At 49.5% G+C, this 18,537-nt stretch overlaps 1 protein-coding gene across 7 annotated transcripts in view; it reads right to left on the reverse strand.

The window, feature by feature from the left end:
* Nucleotides 1-18,537, reverse strand: part of NFATC3 (nuclear factor of activated T cells 3) — a 204,615-nt gene that overhangs the window by 123,453 nt on the left and 62,625 nt on the right. For all 7 annotated transcript variants that reach the window (XM_075009205.1, XM_075009211.1, XM_075009207.1 and 4 more), the window contains one exon: nucleotides 7,854-8,016. In XM_075009205.1, the coding sequence (XP_074865306.1) occupies nucleotides 7,854-8,016 (163 nt within the window). The remainder of the gene's footprint in view (nucleotides 1-7,853; nucleotides 8,017-18,537) is intronic.

An 18,537-nucleotide genomic window follows, 5' to 3' on the forward strand; every position in this document is an offset into this window, starting at 1 on the left:
TGGTCTCGCAAGTGTTTGCAGGCGTTGAACACTGCTCTGAGCTCCAGTACATTGATGTGTAGTGACTGTTCCGTGGGTGACCACAGTCCTTGAGTCACCTCTTCGCCCATGTGCGCTCCCCACCCTATGAGGGAGGCATCTGTAGTGAGAAAAACCGATATTTGTGGCTGGTGGAAGGGTACCCCTGTTAGCAAGTTCCTGGGGTTTACCCACCATTGCAGGGATTTGCGCACCCCGGCTGTGGGCGACACCACCCTGTGAACGGTGTGTACTGCCGGTTTGTATACACTCGCCAGCCAGTGCTGCATGCTGCGCATGTGTAACCTGGCGTTCTGCACTACAAACGTCGCCGCTGCCATGTGGCCCAGCAGCTGCAAGCACGTCAAGACCGGCACCTTAGGGCTGAAGGTGATGACTTGCACGAGGGAACCGATGGCCCGAAAGCGAGCCTCTGGCAGGTATACTCTCGCTGTAACTGAGTTTATGCGAGCCCCTATGAACTCTATGTCCTGTGTGGGGTCTATTTGTGATTTTGCCAGATTGATAACCAGGCCAAGTGAGGAGAACGTGTTTGCTGTGACGCGTATCATGCGCAGAACCTCCCCTTTCGAGGCCCCTTGGAGCAGGCAGTCGTCCAGATACGGGAAAATAAATACCCCCCGTCTGTGCAGGTAGGCTGACACCACTGCCAAGGTCTTGGTGAGGACTCTGGGGGCCGAGGAGAGGCCAAACGGTAGGACCTTGTATTGGAAGTGTTCGTTGCCTACCATGAACCGGAGGAATCGCCGGTGAGCCGGATGGATGGTTATGTGGAAGTACGCGTCTTGTAAATCGACGGCTGCGAACCAGTCTCCATCGTCCAGTGCTGTAAGGATGGAGGCGATCGTGGTCATCCGAAAACGCTGCTTGCGCAGGTACCTGTTGAGGCCGCGAAGGTCTAAGATGGGCCTCCAGCCTCCTGTCTTTTTCTCCGTGAGGAAATACCGGGAGTAGAACCCTTTTCCTTGCAGTTGCTCTGGCACCCTTTCCACCGCCCCTATGAGCACGAGATGGGCCACCTCCTGCCTGAGCCTGGCTACATGGGAGGCCTCCTGGAGGCGGGGCTTGGGTGGAGGTCGCGATGGTGGGAGCGACTGGAAGGGGATGGCGTACCCCGTGGCTATGATCTCCAGCACCCATTTGTCTGTGGTGATCCTTTGCCACTGGTCGTAGAATGGTCGGAGGCGATGGTGGAATAGCCGCTTCGGATGACCTTGTGTGATGGTAGTGATGGCGCAGCCCTGGATCTGTATGTAAAACTTGTGGCCTTTGGCCCCGCCCCGAGGACGCACGGCTCTGTTGTGAGCGTCGCCTGGGAGGTCTGTACTGCTGGTGCTGTTGATGTCGCCCTTGCTCGTAACCCCTGTGATACTAAGGACGCTGTTGCTGGTACTGGTACCGCCTTTGCTGAGGATAGTACCTTTTCTTTGTGTATGGAGGGGTGTAAATCTCCAGGGTCCTGAGTGTGGCTCTTGAATCTTTACTGGAATGAAGGACCGAGTCAGTTGATTCAGCAAACAGCTTCTGCAAGTCGAAGGGAAGGTCAACTATCTTCGCCTGCAGATCCCTCGGTAAACCCGAGGTCTGGAGCCAGGACTCCCGTCGCATCACCACGGCGGTTGCTGTGGAACGTGCTGCTGTGTCCGCAATGTCCAAAGCAATCTGAACTCCCATCCTCGCAGCCGCGTAGCCTTCTTGCACAATGGCCTTGAGGACCGGCTTTTTGTCCTCTGGAAGCGAGTCCATGAGGGAGGTTAACCTGGAATAGTTGTCAAAATTATGGTTCGCTAAGTGCGCTGCGTAATTTGCCATTCGCAACGTTAAAGTGGAGGAGGAGTAGACCTTTCTGCCGAACAGCTCTAGCTTCTTGGCATCTTTGTCTGTTCCCCCTGTTTTAAATTGAGATCTTTTTGATCTTTGTTGCGAGGACTCCACCACCAAGGAGTTTGGCTGTGGGTGGCTAAACAGGAACTCCCTGCCCTTCGCCGGCACGAAGTATTTCTTATCCGCTCTCTTTTGGACAGGCGGAATAGTTGCAGGGGTCTGCCATATCGTAGCGGCGGACTCTAAGATCGCTTCATCAAGCGGTATTGCTACTCTGGAGGAGGCCGGAGGTCTCAAATTTTTGAGGAGCTTACGGTGTTTCTCTTGCACCTCTGCTGTCTGGATGCCTTGCGTGAAGGCCACCCTCTTAAACAGCTCCTGAAACTGTTTGAGATCGTCCGTAGGATGGACGTCCCCCAGGGCCGTAGCCTCGTCTGGGGAGGAGAGCGAGGAACCGCTGGGGTACGTCTCTCTGGACCCTTCCGGTTCCTGCTGGTGATGGTACACCCTCTCGCTGGAGGTTTGCGAGGGAAAATCTCGGGGTTCTATGACCAGTCCCCCCTGAGATGCTTGAGTCTCTGTCCCCGGTCGCAATTGCCCTCGGGGGTACGAGATAGTCTGTGGGGATCTTTCCCTAGTAGATTGCCGATGGTGTCTATGCCCCGCGTGGTAGGGGCGACCATGGCAGTATAGGCACTGTTCTTGGGAAGGTGACCTAGACCACTCCCTTGGTGCGTACCCTCTGCGTCTGGGGGAGGGAGATCGTCGAGACACTGGAGAGAGCGATTTCGCATAATAGTCCAGCGGTTCAAACCCCAGGAAGGGTGAAGGTGGTGCCAGCCATGGTGAGGCTGGTTGTAAAAATGGAGAAGGGGGCTCCGGGTAGGCTAGGGGGGACCCCTGCCTTCTGGTTGGAGTCTGCAACATGAGCGGAGGGCTGTGAGAAAGCAGCTCCACAGCCCTGTCCGGAGAGGGGCTGCAATGCCTCCTCTTGTGTGCAGCCTTCCCCCTCCCTGGAGGAGGTAACTCCGCCCCCTGACGCGCGGGGGATCCCGGCCCCGTCGGCACCGTGCTAGGCACGCTCGAAGGCGGTGCCGCAAGTGCGGTGTCCTTCTGCGCCTGCAGGCTACGTGCCTGCGCGCTCTGCACCGCCGGTTCCTTGGGGGTCGGTGCCGCTGCCTGCAGTGCCGCCGGTACCGGCGCTTGTTTAGCCGCCGCCCTGCCTGCGGGGCGGGGCGGCTGGCTGATTATCGGAGGCTGAGCCGCTTCCACGTGGCTCTCCGTGCCGCCGCCGATCAGCTGTTGCTGCGGCTGGGGGCTGCTTGCTCCTCCCGTCCCGCTCACTGTTGCTGCCGGCAGGGATCGGGCTGGAGAGACTTTCCTCCGTTTTTGAGCTGATGGAGTGAGGGAGGCAGCTTTTCTTTTAAGGGCCCCGGAGGGTCCCTCCTGCTGCGGCCACTCCGGCACGTCTGGCTGGAGGGCCTTATCAAGAAGCAGCATTTTAATCCGCATCTCCCTGTCTCTCCGTGCTCTGGTCGTTAATTTAGCACAGAAGGCGCATTTCTGTGCCACATGGGACTCCCCCAGGCACTTTATGCATAGACTGTGCCCATCGGACGCTGGCATTGCCTCTCGGCAGGACTCACATTTTTTAAAGCCTGAAGAGGACATTGTTGGTGAGTCTTTGAGTTTTTAAGCGGGTACTTAGCACCTTCTTTGTGCCGTTTTCCCCGTCCGATGGCCTGCCTCAGCAGGAGGGCTGATGGCCCTAGCTCCTGGCCTCCGGCGCTTGTTACTGGGACTGGGCTGAAGCTGTCCCGCTCGCAGTTTGTTTGTTGTTGTTTTTTTTTTTTTTGCAAAATAACAACTGGCTAACTTGTAGTAGCCTAAGTACCTGAAAAAACTCCAAAGAAAAACAGATAAAGTCGTTGAATACGCTATTTGGCCTTAGCCTAGTCGGATTCCGTCTGCAGCCGACGGCGGTTAAGAGGAACTGGCGGGGACCGGATCGCGCACATGGCCAGGAGCGCGCAAGGGAGCGGCGCACGCCGGCGCATGCGCGGTCCGGCAGAAACTGCTTGGAAGATCCGATCTGCGGCGCCGGGCAAGCCCGTCACCTATTGTGGAGCACCCACGGGGACACTTGAAGAAGAACCAGAGACTTCATTACTGGTGCTAGCATAACCATCATGAATATGTCTCTCTTTCTTATTGAGAATGGGTCTTTATCTTCTGTTCTTTTTCAGTATCAGGAAGTATTCAGAGTAGAAACACTTCCCTCTGTGTTGACTGGGAACTGGTCCTTTAAGAGGGATAGGGAAGGAGCAGTAGTTGGAGAGAGATAGAGAAAATGGACTGAATAACCATAGGAGGTGATCTCTAGTAGATATTTATCTGATGGTAACGTCTTTCCCAGTTTTGTTAAAAAAAGAGCAAGGCAGTGTCGGAAGGGATGTAGATGATTTGAATTTTGCAGCAATTGAGGGTGGTAGTGATAAGTCAGGGCCTCAATCAAGGTCTCAAAACTGGTACTTCAATATTGGAGGTTTGCTTGGGTCAAGTTTGAAGGGGGAGCCACCTTCTGCTTTTGAACTAGCTCTTCCACTGGGATTTGTAATGTCTTTAGGATTGAGGGAATCGTGCTGGTTATATTTGGAACATTTGCATTTTACTGTATGGTCTTTACTTGGAAGGCATGTGTATCCCTCCAGAGTATAATAGGGCCCTTGAGTCCTTCAGTGTGTGTAATGACAAATCCATCTTCCCTACAACGAGTTTGGATCTCTCAAATGGAAGCTCCTCCACTGTCATTTGGACTTTTCTTGGTAGACCAGGAAGCTCTTCTCATAACTACCAACACTGGATGTGGAGCAAGCATCTGCATCTGTGGCATCTAATGTAGTTTATAATCTTAGACTGCAGAATTGCCGTAGGGAGTTGATCTAGCAAGGTGATGTCCTCCAGGTCTGTAGCATCTACAACCAAATTCAGAAATGGGTGAGAAAAAGAGAAAGTCCACTTTTTTTTTTTTTTTTTTTTTAAACAGAGGATACAGTAATCTTTGCCCTTTCACATGTGGGCATTTTTGAAGATGGCATTATACAGATGAATGTGGCTGGATCTAGTGGGGTCTTTTTGACTGGGAATGATGTATGTGATGATCAAGACACGTGGAGGATGTACAACAGTTTGTTGCAACTCCTCTCCTTCTTCAAGATGGATGTGAAGTGCATCCACCACACTCTTGGTGAGCTCCTGAAATCATTCACCATTGATGGTGTAGGAAGCATCATGGCTTCATCTAGTGAAGATGAGGAAATATTGGTTGCTGGAGTAATGTCCTCATGCAGCCTTGCTTATTGCTCCTTAAAAGGTCTCCTCTTTGGGTTAGTGGGTTCTAGAACGGGAAGCTAAGAGACAATCTTTCTCTGTCCTTATGGGGCATGAGTTCCTAGAGGACTGGTATATATAACCTGCCCACGGATCCCACTTCAGCCACTGGGATGGCACAAAGGGTATGGGTGATGATACCAAGGCTGTCCATAACAACTGGGTGTTCTGTAACTTTACTGCTGATATTGGTGGTTCTGCACATGATGTGTACTGAGTGGTCCCTTGACCCTGTGATAGAGAGCCATGCAGTGAGACCAAAGATAAATTATCTCCACTTTCTGCTTCTTCACTCAAATAAAGCTGGAGCAGTTAAACAGACTGCTGGTGGGTAGGGGATTTCAGAGACCAAAATGTAATTGGTACCAGGATCTCTGTTCCAAGTAGTGAAGATTCCTATGTTCCTGAAACCAGCTAAACAAAATTCCTGCAGCACCATGGTGGTAACTGATACCAATGAGACTCATCTGGCTCACCAGTGTTAAGGGAGTCTTTGCTAACCGAAGGCTCTTGTGGTATGACGATTGTCCAGAGAGGATCCCTGTAAGTGCTTGGTACCATGCCTATCCTCATCTCTTGAGAAGCTATTGTTCTTTATTGACTAATCAGATGGTACTGACACCACAGTTTGGGCTCCCCAGATCTTTAGGCCTACAGCTGCATTGGTACAAAAGTGACTGAGTTAGCTGAGAATCATTCTTCACAGTGAACTCCTCAGCTGTACACTTTTTCAAGCTCTTGTAAAAGGAATCCTTAGATCTCTTCTTTGATTGCGCCACAGTTGATCACATCAGGGATTGTTGCTCCAGGGAAACCCCAGAACTGGGGTTGAAGTTATCTCTACTATGAGGCACTTAAGTTTCAGTTCACGTCTCTTTCTTGATTTTAATCGCTGACACTTCCCTGGTATGTGAGCTGTATTTCCAGTAAGCTAAGCAGCCACCAAGAGAGATTCAGCTGCCATCCAGCTGATTAGCAGAATGCCCATAGCCATTCAAAGCTGGCAGCATGTGTTTCTATTGGCAGATAACATCTCAATGTGTCTTGGTGCCCACAGAATTTATTCCACCCATGGATTCATCTCTAAACAGCAAATCCAGCACTGACTGAGACTGCTTCTGTGCAAGCCAGATGGTACTTGAATCTGGTGAAGTCAAACATGTCCCTTCCCAGGGTCATCCCCCAAGAGGGAAGAAGGTATTAAAAAGGACAGAGAAGCAATTGTTTTCTAAGCCAGAAGCGAAAAATAAAGATTTTTAAATATTTTATATATTAAAAAAAGAGAGGGCAGTGTTAATAAATTAATCTTGGAAACTCCACTAAGTACTCTAAAATTAAAACAATGTTTAAAGCTACATATTGCTCCATCTCAGGCCACAGACAGTTGAAAAGGAAATAAGAGCAATTTGCCTGCACAGTACTGGCTAGCATTGAGAGAGCATGAGACATGGAGTGTGCATGTGTGGGCCAAATGTATGTTGCTATCTAAGGTTTCCAATCTGAGGCACAGGGATGCATGTAAGACTACAGTGGAGTACTCACAGAAACACTTCTCAAAGAAGCTGGGATTTCCTTGCAATGGCACAGATGTGCACTAGAACTGAGAGCAGGGAATCCATCTTCTGTGCTCTTGTATGACCTCATTGAGGAAACTCAGTCAGTATGGAGAAGGAAGCCATTTAAGCCACACATTGAAGGTACAAAAGCCAGACTGAGGTGAAGCAGGAAAGTAGATAAGGACAAAGAGCCTTGAGAATAGGAGGCAATGAAGATGCCATACAGTACTTGCCTGACTCTATTCAGGCAACACCAAATGAGCAGGCAGCAGGCATTCTCCAAAAATGCCAAATGGCTTGAGCTATGAGAGACATTAGCAAGTCTTCTTTTGCTCCCTTTACTGTTTAGCAGCCCTCTTTTAGAAAAGTCAAGCTTCCCAGTTGAAAGGGCAAGAAGCTGCATGTATTACCCTCCTTCCCCAACAGCAGCAAATTCTAGCTAGTTTTACAGGGAGATAAGAAACCTAAAATGTATTTACTTTAAAATGTTTTGTCCTCTAGTTCACTGCAATGAAAGTTAGTAAGCATCTGCTTCAAGCACCTCAGTGTATTACATAAACAATATGATGAAACAAAACCAGCGCCAAAGAAATTACAAGTCTTTGGTGTTAATTAGCTATCATATTCAGAAATGTATCCCTGATACTGAGACAATATAATCCATCAACCATGTGAAGTGTCTCAACTCTTGAAAGTTACAAAAATTAGATTTTTACATTGTTGAGTACATGTAATTTATCATACCATAATCCTATTTTTTTCCCCAAATTTCCTTTCTGATTGAATGGAAAACATTGTGTATAATGTAATGAAAGCAGAGGCAGGTCTATAACACTCAACAGAATTCGTTATATGCGTTGCAACTGTTGCATAAATTTTACAACTTGATATATCAGAGCAAACAATAGCCTAAAGAGATATCCTATCTATTCAAGATCATTATGCTCCACAAAAAACAAGTAACAGTTTATAGTAGTACACAGTAAACAGAAAATTTTCTGAAACAAACTATTACAAAAAACAAAAAACAAAAACACCACATACCTTCACTACTGGGTGTCCTCCAGTAGATGCTTTTACTGCTCCCCTACTGCCTTCTGTTTCATAATGAGCTCTATGGTGAGTTTTAGGCTGAACATCTATTTTCAATTCACATAGTCCATAATGACATGGTAAGGGCCAGTCTAATGGTGGTAATGAAGATGTGCTGAAAGCAAGACATGCACAGTAAATTAAAGTAAACCACGGTCGTTGGCCACAGCATACAGTCAAGATATCTATAACCATCACTCACATTTTATACCATATTTACCATTTTTCAAAGAAAATGCTCAATTTCTACTTACAAGTAAAAATTCTGCTTATATACATGATTATTCAAACTTTAATTTAAATATATGTTTCTTTTGGGAATTAATAAAAAGGAAAGAGTAAAACCAGTTAAAAGAAAAGATTACAAGAGACTGCTCTGAGAGACTCAACACACTACTTTATTCTTGTTGTTCTAGAAGATACAGACTAACACGACTACCTCTCTGGTACTTTATCTATGCCTTTCCATAACAACTTTTACATATCTGTACATGTCCCCAAGTCTGTCACATGAGTTTAAGTTATGGTGGCTTTGTGACAATTGAACCTGATAATTAAAACAGTCTAAATTCACTGTAATCTTAGTAGAAGCTTCATTAGTATCTATCCTACCTTTTCCTACTTCCAAGTGCAAACTTACCATCTCAAAAATGTTGTGAGTTCCAGTTTTCTGGGTGTCACTCAAACAAAGGCAGTATCAACATTCAGCAGGTCTCAAGGCAGGGGTGAGGAAACTTCTGCCTGCCACGTATTTCATTTGGCCCAGAGCAAAGCCTCCCCCACCTCACGTACCCCAACACCCAGCCCAGACCTCTCCCCCTCCCTCATCACCCCTCATTTGTGTTCCCACCCTCAGCCTTTCTGCTTTCCCACCACCCCCACTGTAGGGAGCGGGGCACTGCAAGCCTCGGAGTTCCATCATCTGTCCGTGTGTGGGCCATGCTTGATTTTTCTGTCCATCACTGGCACCTGATAAAAAGGCTTCCCACCTGCCTTAAGGAAACAAGAGCTGTCTAAACTTGGTGCAAAAGGGTGCTGAGCTTTTAAACAAACCAGTTTGTTCAAGGTATATGAAAAGATTAGCTATCTTTTATAGATGGTAATAAAGACGTGTGTGTTTTAAAATCATCAGTATGAACTTGAGAATAAGTTACCCATGTCACTGAAGAGGAAAATCTAGCCAAAATTTATCCTTTTATATATAAAATTCTAACATGATCACAAGTTAAAACCAACCCAGTAAATACCCAGTACAGCAAAGAAAGCAGGAATTTTAAAATTTAGCACAATTTTTATTTAAATACTTACAGCTATATGATGTAGTCAAAACTGAACTATGAAGCCAGAGCAACAATTTGTAATAGCAGAATAGTAGCCTTCTCCAATTATTCTCCTTAAAGGCAAAACTTAAACATATTTCCTTTAAAATTGTTATGCTGCCTTCCTATGGTGAGGAGGGAAGGTAAAGCATGTTAAAAGACTGGTGAATGGTTGTCTCTCATCAGAATTTCTAACTCAAGTCTCTGTTGGGGGTGGGGAGACACCTTTATGTATTCTTCCAGTTACAGAGTAACTTCAGATAGCAGCATTGAAATCTGAGAATGGCATGATCTGCTAAACATAGGTCTCTGTTGCTTCCAAGGAACACAATCAACTCTTTAGTAAATCCACAGCTGGGAGGTGACAGACTATGATTGAAGAAGCAGCATTCCTCTCCACCATGCAGCAGGACAGCACAATTTGGTTTTTAGCAAGTATTCAAATGGCCTTAGGCTCACCCTGAAAAGTCATACATTCCCCCCTTTTACTACAAACATCACTGTGCCCTAGAAAGGGGACAAAGGAAAGGAGAAAAGAAAAAGGTATTACTTAATGGCCTCCTTTCGGAAAAGAACTCACCACTACCACTGACCTTCAGCTACCCTGCAACAGGAGCTCTCTCTACCAGACATCTCTTCCTCAGGAAGAGAGGAAACACACTGAAAAGCATATCTAGATCTGGATTGTGTGGGAGACCACATGGGTGGTGAAAAACCTGCTCTTTCTTCCCAACAAGAGATGAGCAAGTAGGAAGCAATGTTAGCAATAAGGGGGAAATGAATGGGGTCACAGTACAAAAAAGCGGTCCTGTAGCACTTTAAAGACTAACAATATAATTTATTAGGTGATGAGTTTTTGGTGGGACAGACCTCACTTCAGATCTGGAAAATTCTGAGGTTGCAGTGCAAGTTCAATTCTTCCAGATGCAGTAAACTCTTTCATATCCAGCATTCTATCATCCAGAGCATCAAATAGATCAACACTTCAATGATAAGTAAATTTTAGCTACATTTTCCACATAGTGAAAGTAAATACAAATACAGCAAAGAGTATAAGTTTACAGTGTACAGTACTACTATTGCTGATAAAGTACTCTGCATACTTTTTGCTTCTTAGTATTTAATCTTGTTTTTCTTTAGTGCTATGCACTGTTAGGTATACCTCTCTATTGTCCAGAATATTTGAATAGCCAGCAACCTCCCGGTCCTGGGGCTGCGGGATATGAAAGAGTTCACTGTACTTACCACAGGCAGAAATATGCAGCCTAAATAGACAAAGTTATCAGCTGAAGATTTTACTATTTACTGTATTTAACTGGTATCCTAGGACTCTCTGACATAGAAGGTAGGCTGAGGTTTCAACCAGCAAGAAGGGAAATGTCAAAATCAGGCAGCACAAAAAAGGTAGGCTTCTTAAAACTGAAGTGCAGGGTCAAAAGAAAAACACTACTTCAGCTTATTTTCCTTGTTTACATCCCAAATGACTTTCATTTACACTCATCCCTTGCTTTATGAGCACAATCAGTTCCCAACTTTCTCCTCATGGACAGAAAATTTTAAGGACACTAAATTTCTATTAAATTACATGTAAAAGTCCCTGATTAGTTCCTACAGCTCCCAACTCAGGGAAAGAGTGGCAACAGGTGATGCAGCTTTTGAAAGGTGAGCAACCCTTGGGTTGGGAGGTTAAAGGCTGCGTGTAGTTTGGGACGGTGAGCAGGAGGGAAGGTTCAGGCCGCCATGGTTTGGGGCCAGCGGGGGGCAGGGAGGGGGAGTTTGGGGCCGTGGGTGTCAGGCGGTCGGCCTGTGGGCCAGTAAGGGGGTCTGGCTGCCATGGCTTGGGACCATGGGGCCAGCAGGGGTTACAGGTGGTGGGGGGCCTCTGGCTGCAGGGGGTTACAGGCAGCAGGCGCATGGCTTACAGGCGGCCGTGGAGCAGTCTAGCTGCGCGGGTTACAGGCAGCCACGGGGGTGGGGGGGTCTGGCCGCACAGGTTACAGGCGGCCGTGGGGGGGGCGGTGGGCCTGGCAGCCACGGGAAGGTATGGCTGCGGGGGGGGCGGGGGGCGGGGTTTACAAGCAGTGGGGGGAGGTCTGACTGCGGGGCCTACAGGAGTGTCAGGCTGTTGGGCTGCGGGGCCATGGTGGTTACAGGCAACAGAGGGGTCTGGCCGCGGAGTCGGCAGTGGTGTCGGGCTGAGGGGCATACAGGCAGCCGTGGGATCAGGCTGAGGGGCTGTCGGGGGCACAGGCACCAGGTCTGGCCGTGGGGCCAACAGCCTGCCACAGTTTGGGGCTGTGGGGCTGGCGGGGGAGGATGTCAGACTAGAGGGGTTGGAACCACAGGGAGAGGGGTAAGGTTCGTATCAGTGGAGGAAGTTCACTCAGAGTGAACTAAGGTAGGTAAGCACCTCCCTCATTTGAGCGAGTACTCGTAAATGGAGTACTCGTTTAACGAAGGATGAGTGTATTCAGATACTGTTCTCACCAGGAAAGCTTAGAATTACAGATGAGAAGTCACAAAAGGGATGGTCTGTGAGATGACCTCACATATTTCATGCATTCCACAGTATGACCTACAGACCAACTCACTTTCTATTAGCACTTTGTAAGCGCCAATCTTTTTCCTTAAATGCCCGAATTCTCATCCTTAACTCGTCTCCTTTTAGAGGTTTTCATCCTCCTCCTGCAAGATACCTAAAGACTACATCTACTGTATAGTGATCTGTCAGCAGAAGTTACTGTCAGAAGAGATTATCTGGAAAAACTTGTCAACAGATCATGACCACACACAAAAGCAGATTGAAAACGTGATGTGCTCCGTTGACAGAGAGCGGACAGACTGCCCAGCTGCAATCTCAACAGAATGGCCAACCGGCAGCTCAGAAAACAGAGGTGCTCAGTGAACCGGAAGCTCTGTGTCTGTCGACAAAGGGCCCCCCAGAGCATCTACACAGCTTTTGTGTTGACAGAAACTGTCAACAAAAGGTGTTATTCAACCAGCAGCGTTCTGCCTCTCCCTAATGAGGGGGTGCCAAGTTTAATTGACAGAATTTCAACAAAATGTATGTTGTGTGTAGACACTCCGCCAATTTTGTTGACAAAACCCTGGTTTTGTCAACAAAACTTTAGTGTAAACATACCCAATGAGAATATGGGAAAAGGAGAAGTCACCAGGCCTCTTCTCTCAACTGGAGAAGAAAACCTTCTGTTCTGACTGCCTGTAAAGACTACTTGCTGGCCTCTTCAACTCCCCTTTTGTGAGGAGCAAGGGGAGTTTACCACATGGCACTCTACAAAGTCACGCTTACAAATAAAACACAATATCACCAATGAACATGATATAGGCATGCATAAGTCTTAGGACCCTGGCAAGACCAAGATTCAGCCTACAAAGATTCTGCAGATAATACTAAGTTTTACAATCTGATTAATACAAGTCTTCAGTCACAATAAAGCTGGGCTTGGATGACTTCAAGGGTATATATTTCCCTCTTCCTGCCCCACCCCTGAACTGCTTTAGGGTTACGAATATTAATAAGGCTAGTTTTCAATGGGCATTTGGGCTAAAATGAATGATTTCATTTTATACTCCAGAATCACTCCAAGGAATGAAGACACCAAAGACTGTTCTTCCAGTTGGGTTTTCTTTGTTTGATGGCAGGCTAGAAAGAATTTTCCCAACCTCCATCTGTACTTATTCTATAGTAACAGGAAGATTTGAGCCACACATACACAATTTCAGACCAGCCCTCTCACTATTATAACTAGTAGACCCATTTTAAATACAATTTCAGTATTCTGGTACTGTACACTGATGGGTAAAAATATTTTATTGCATCAGAGCAAAATATGGAATTGAATCACATGTGCAAATGTGAAAGTTCACTATTAAATTTTACCTGAATTTCAGTATATTCCTTAATGGTTTGTAAACGTATTATTTAGCTTATTAAAATGTAATAGATTCAAAGGCCTCCAGCTAATTTCAGTGAAGTGGACACTTATCTTCAAAGTCAGTGATTTGCAAATGGAATTTCACTATAAATTTTGCTAACTCAGCATGTTAAGTTTTATTCTTTAAAAAGAACCGGATAACTACATAGAATAGACTGGCCACTTTCTGTGGGAGTCTATTCTCCGCAGGTGGAGAAAGAGAAGTTACTCACCGTAGTAACGGTGGTTCTTCGAGATGTGTCCCCGTGGGTGCTCCACCATAGGTGACGGCTTGGCCGGCGCCGCAGATCGGATCTTCCAAGCAGTTTCTGCCGGACCGCGCATGCGCCGGCGCGCACCGCTCCCTGGCGCGCTCCTGGCCATGTGCGCGATCCGGCCCCCGCCAGTTCCTCGACCAACCGCCTCGGTTGCCCCTGCAAAACACTAACAGAGATCCGAAGCGGGGAGGATGGGCGGGAAGTGGAGCACCCACGGGGACACATCTCGAAGAACCACCGTTACTACGGTGAGTAACTTCTCTTTCTTCTTCGAGTGTCCCCGTGGGTGCTCCACCATAGGTGACTACCCAGCAGTAACCCAGATAGGTGGTGGGTAATCGGATTATGTGCAGCTGGTCCCCGAGAGGACCGCTGCAGAGAGACGGGTATCCTCTTGGAATACCCTGTGAAGGGCGTAATGTTTGGCGAACGTGTCATAGGATGACCAGGTCGCCGCTCTGCAAATGTCTTTCAATGCAACGCCCTTGAAAAAGGCTGTTGATGCTGCCACCGCCCTGGTGGAATGAGCCCTGGGAGTGGCCGACAAAGGAGTCTTTCTGAGCTCGTAGCACATTTTTATGCAGGATACAATGTGCTTTGAGATTCTCTGCGATGAGAGACCTTCTCCTTTAGATTTGGGAGCGAGGGAGACCAGGAGTCTATCCGTTTTCCGGAAGGACTTGGTCCTGTCTACGTAGAAGGCTAGCGCCCTCCTCACATCCAGGAGGTGTAGGCGCGCCTCTTCGCTGGAGTTATGAGGCTTTGGATAGAACGAGGGTAGAACAATAGGTTCATTGATGTGAAACTCGGAAGAAACTTTGGGAACAAAGGCTGGATGCAGCCGTATGGTTACCGCCTCCTTGGAAAAGACAGTGCAGGGTGGCGTTGCCATGACTGCCGCAAGCTCGCTCACCCGACGGGCTGACGTAATTGCAAGAAGAAAGGTCGTCTTTACTGTAAGGAGGCGAAGGGGAACCGTGGCCAAGGGCTCGAACGGTGGTCCCACGAGTGTGGTAAGCACCAGGTCCAAGCTCCACGAAGGTGGAATCGGTTTCCGAGGGGGGTATAGGTTTACCAACCCTTTGAGGAACCTGGTAACCAGAGGGTGGGCGAACACCGTGTGCCCTCCCTCCTCATGTCTGAACGCCGAGATGGCGGCAAGGTGGACCTTTAACGAGGATAGCGAGAGTCCTGCTCTCTTGAGGTCCAGTAAATACTCTAGAATTGTAGGTATAGGCACCGAAAGGGGGGCCAGCTGCTTGGTAGAACACCAAGCCATGAAGCGAGTCCATTTTTGTTTGTAGGTTTTCCTAGTGGAAGTCCTCCTGCTACTTTCTAGGACTTGCTGTACTTCCACTGTGCATGTGCTCTCTAGGGAGCTGAGCCATGGATTAGCCACGCTTGCAGTTGCAGGCTTTGGGGGTGCGGATGCACTATGGACCCCTGGGCTTGCGTGAGCAGATCCGGCGCCACCGGAAGAGGCATCGGTGGGCGGTCCGACAGGCGCAGGAGTAGGGGGAACCATGGTTGGCGATCCCATGTTGGGACTATCAGGATCATCCGAGCCTTGTCTCTCCTGGCTTTTTGCAGAACCTTGTGGATCAGCACTGCGGGGGGAAACGCGTAAAGCAGGGGGCCTCCCCACGGGATCGCGAACGCGTCCCCCAGGGACCCCCGGCCCAGCCCTGCTCTGGAGGAGAATCGTGGGCACTGTTTGTTGTGCTGAGTGGCAAACAGATCTATTTGGGGAAACCCCCATGCGTGGAAAATCGGCCGTAGTAGATCGGGACGGATCTGCCACTCGTGGGTGAGCGCAAAACGTCTGCTCAACTGGTCTGCTTCACATTGTGCGTGCCCGGCAAGTAGGAGGCTCTCAGGATTATATCGTGGGCGATGCACCAGTTCCATAGGCGGATTGCTTCCGCGCATAAGGTACGGAATCGAGCTCCTCCTTGCCTGTTTATGTAAAACATGGTGGAGGTATTGTCTGTACTGATCCCGACGACTTTGCCTTGTATACGGTCTCGAAAGTGTTTGCAGGCGTTGAACACTGCTCTGAGCTCTAAAACATTGATATGTAGAGACTGTTCCGTGGGTGACCACAGTCCTTGAGCCACCTCTTCGCCCATGTGCGCTCCCCACCCTATGAGGGAGGCATCCGTAGTGAGGAAAACCGATATTTGCGGCTGATGGAAGGGTACCCCTGTTAGCAAGTTCCTGGGGTTTACCCACCATTGCAGGGATTCGCGCACCCCAGGTGGGGGCGACACCACCCTGTGAACGGTGTGTACTGCCGGCTTGTATACACTTGCCAGCCAATGTTGCATGCTGCGCATGTGCAACCTGGCGTTCTGTACCACAAACGTAGCCGCTGCCATGTGGCCCAGCAGCTGCAAGCACGTCAAGACCGGCACCTTAGGGCTGAAGGTGATGACCTGCACGAGGGAACCGATGGCTCGAAAGCGAGCCTCTGGTAGGTATACTCTCGCCGAGACCGAGTTTATGCGAGCCCCTATGAACTCTATGTCCTGTGAGGGGTCTATCTTTGATTTTGCCAGATTGATAACCAGGCCAAGTGAGGAGAACGTGTTTGCTGTGACGCGTATCATGCGGAGAACCTCCCTTTTCGAGGTCCCTTTGAGCAGGCAGTCGTCCAGATACGGGAAAATAAACACCCCCTGTCTGTGCAGGTAGGCTGACACCACTGCCAAGGTCTTGGTGAAGACTCTGGGGGCCGAGGAAAGGCCAAACGGTAGGACCTTGTATTGGAAGTGTTCGTTGCCCACCATGAACCGGAGAAAACGTCGGTGAGCCGGATGAATGGTTATATGGAAGTACGCGTCTTGTAGATCGAGGGCTGCGAACCAGTCTCCATCGTCCAGTGCTGTAAGGATAGAGGCAATAGTGATCATCCAAAAACGTTGCTTGCGCAGATACCTGTTGAGGCCATGAAGGTCTAAGATGGGCCTCCAGCCTCCTGTCTTTTTCTCTGTCAGGAAATACCGAGAGTAGAACCCTTTCCCTTGCAGTTGCTCCGGCACCTTTTCCACCGCCCCTATGAACTCTAGGTGGGCCACCTCCTGCCTGAGCCTGGCTACATGGGAGGCCTCCTGGGGGTGGGGCTTGGGCGGGGGTCGCGGCGGCGGGAGCGACTGGAAGGGGATGGCGTACCCCGTGGCTATGATCTCCAGCACCCATTTGTCTGTGGTGATCCTTTGCCACTGGTCGTAGAATGGTCGGAGGCGATGGTGAAAAAGTCGTTTCGGATGATCTTGTGCAATAGTGGTGATGGCGCAGCCCTGGATTTGTATGTCAAACTTGTGGCCTTTGGCCCCGCCCCGAGGACGGACGGCCCTGTTGTGAGCGTCGCCTGGGGGTTCTGTACTGCTGGTGCTGCTGATGCCGCCCTTGCTCGTAACCCCTGTGATACTGGGGGCGCTGTTGCTGGTATTGGTACCGCCTTTGCTGTGGGTAGTACCTTTTCTTTGAGTATGGAGGGGTGTAAATCCCCAGGGTCCTGAGTGTGGCTCTTGAATCTTTACTGGAATGAAGGACCGAGTCAGTTGATTCAGCAAACAGCTTCTGCAAGTCGAAGGGAAGGTCGATTATCTTCGCCTGCAGATCTCTCGGTATGCCCGAGGTCTGGAGCCAAGACTCCCGTCGCATCACCACTGCAGTTGCTGTGGAACGTGCTGCCGTGTCCGCAACGTCCAAAGCAATCTGAACTTCCATCCTCGCAGCCGTGTAGCCCTCTTGCACTATGGCCTTGAGGACCGGCTTTTTGTCCTCTGGAAGCGAGTCCATGAGGGAAGTTAATCTGGCATAGTTGTCGAAATTATGGTTCGCCAAGTGCGCTGCATAATTTGCCATTCGCAAGGTTAAAGTGGAGGAGGAGTAGACCTTTCTGCCGAACAGCTCTAGCTTCTTGGCATCTTTGTCCGTTCCCCCTGTTTTAAATTGAGATGTTTTTAATCTTTGCTGCGAGGACTCCACCACCAAGGAGTTTGGCTGGGGGTGGCTAAACAAGAACTCCATGCCCTTCGCCGGCACGAAGTATTTCTTATCCGCTCTCTTTTGGACAGGCGGAATAGTTGCCGGGGTCTGCCATATGGTAGTGGCGGACTCCAAGATCGCTTCATCAAGCGGGATTGCTACTCTGGAGGAGGCCGGGGAGCTCAAATTTTTAAGGAGCTTATGATGTTTCTCTTGCACTTGTGCTGTCTGGATGCCTTGCGTGAAAGCTACCCTCTTAAACAGCTCCTGAAACTGTTTGAGATCGTCCTTGGGATGGACGTCCCCTAAGGCCGTGGCCTCATCCGGGGAGGAAAACGAGGAACCGCTGGGGTACATTTCTTTGGACCCTTTCGGTTCTTGATGGTAATGGTGCGCCCTCTCGCTGGAGGTTTGCGAGGGAAAAATCTCGTGGGTCCACGGCCAGTCCCCCCTGGGATGCTTGAGTCTCCGTCCCCAATTGCGATTGCCCTCGGGGGTACGAGGTAATATGTGGGGATCTCTCCCTGGTAGATTGCCGATGGTGTCCATGCCCCGCGTGGTAGGGACGACCATGGCAGTATAGGCACTGTTCCTGGGAAGGTGACCTTGACCATTCCCTTTGCACGTACCCTGTGTGTCTGGGAGAGGGGGATCGTCGAGACACTGGAGAGAGCGATTTTGCATAATAGTCCAGCGATTCAAATCCCAGGAAGGGCGAGGGTGGTGCCAGCCATGGGGAGGCTGATTGCAGGAAAGGAGAAGCGGGGTCCGGGTAGGCTAGGGGGGGCCCCTGCCTTCTGGTTGGAGTCTGCAACATGAGCGGAGGGCTGTGAGAAAAGAGCTCCACAGCCCTGTCTGGAGAGGGGCTGCAGTGCCTCCTCTTGTGTGCAGCCTTCCCCCTCCCTTGAGGAGGTAACTCCGCCCCCTGATGGGCGGGGGATCCCGGCCCCATCGGCACCGTGCTAGGCACGCTCGAGGGCGGTGCCGCACGTGCGGAGTCCTTCTGCGCCTGCAGGCTACGTGCCTGCGCGCTCTGCACCGCCGGTTCCCCGGGGGTCGGTGCCGCTGCCTGCGGTGCCGCTGGTACCGGCGCTTGCTTAGCCGCCGCCCT

Source organism: Carettochelys insculpta, chromosome 14, assembly GCF_033958435.1.
Source record: "Carettochelys insculpta isolate YL-2023 chromosome 14, ASM3395843v1, whole genome shotgun sequence".
NCBI classification, from domain to species: Eukaryota; Metazoa; Chordata; order Testudines; family Carettochelyidae; genus Carettochelys; species Carettochelys insculpta.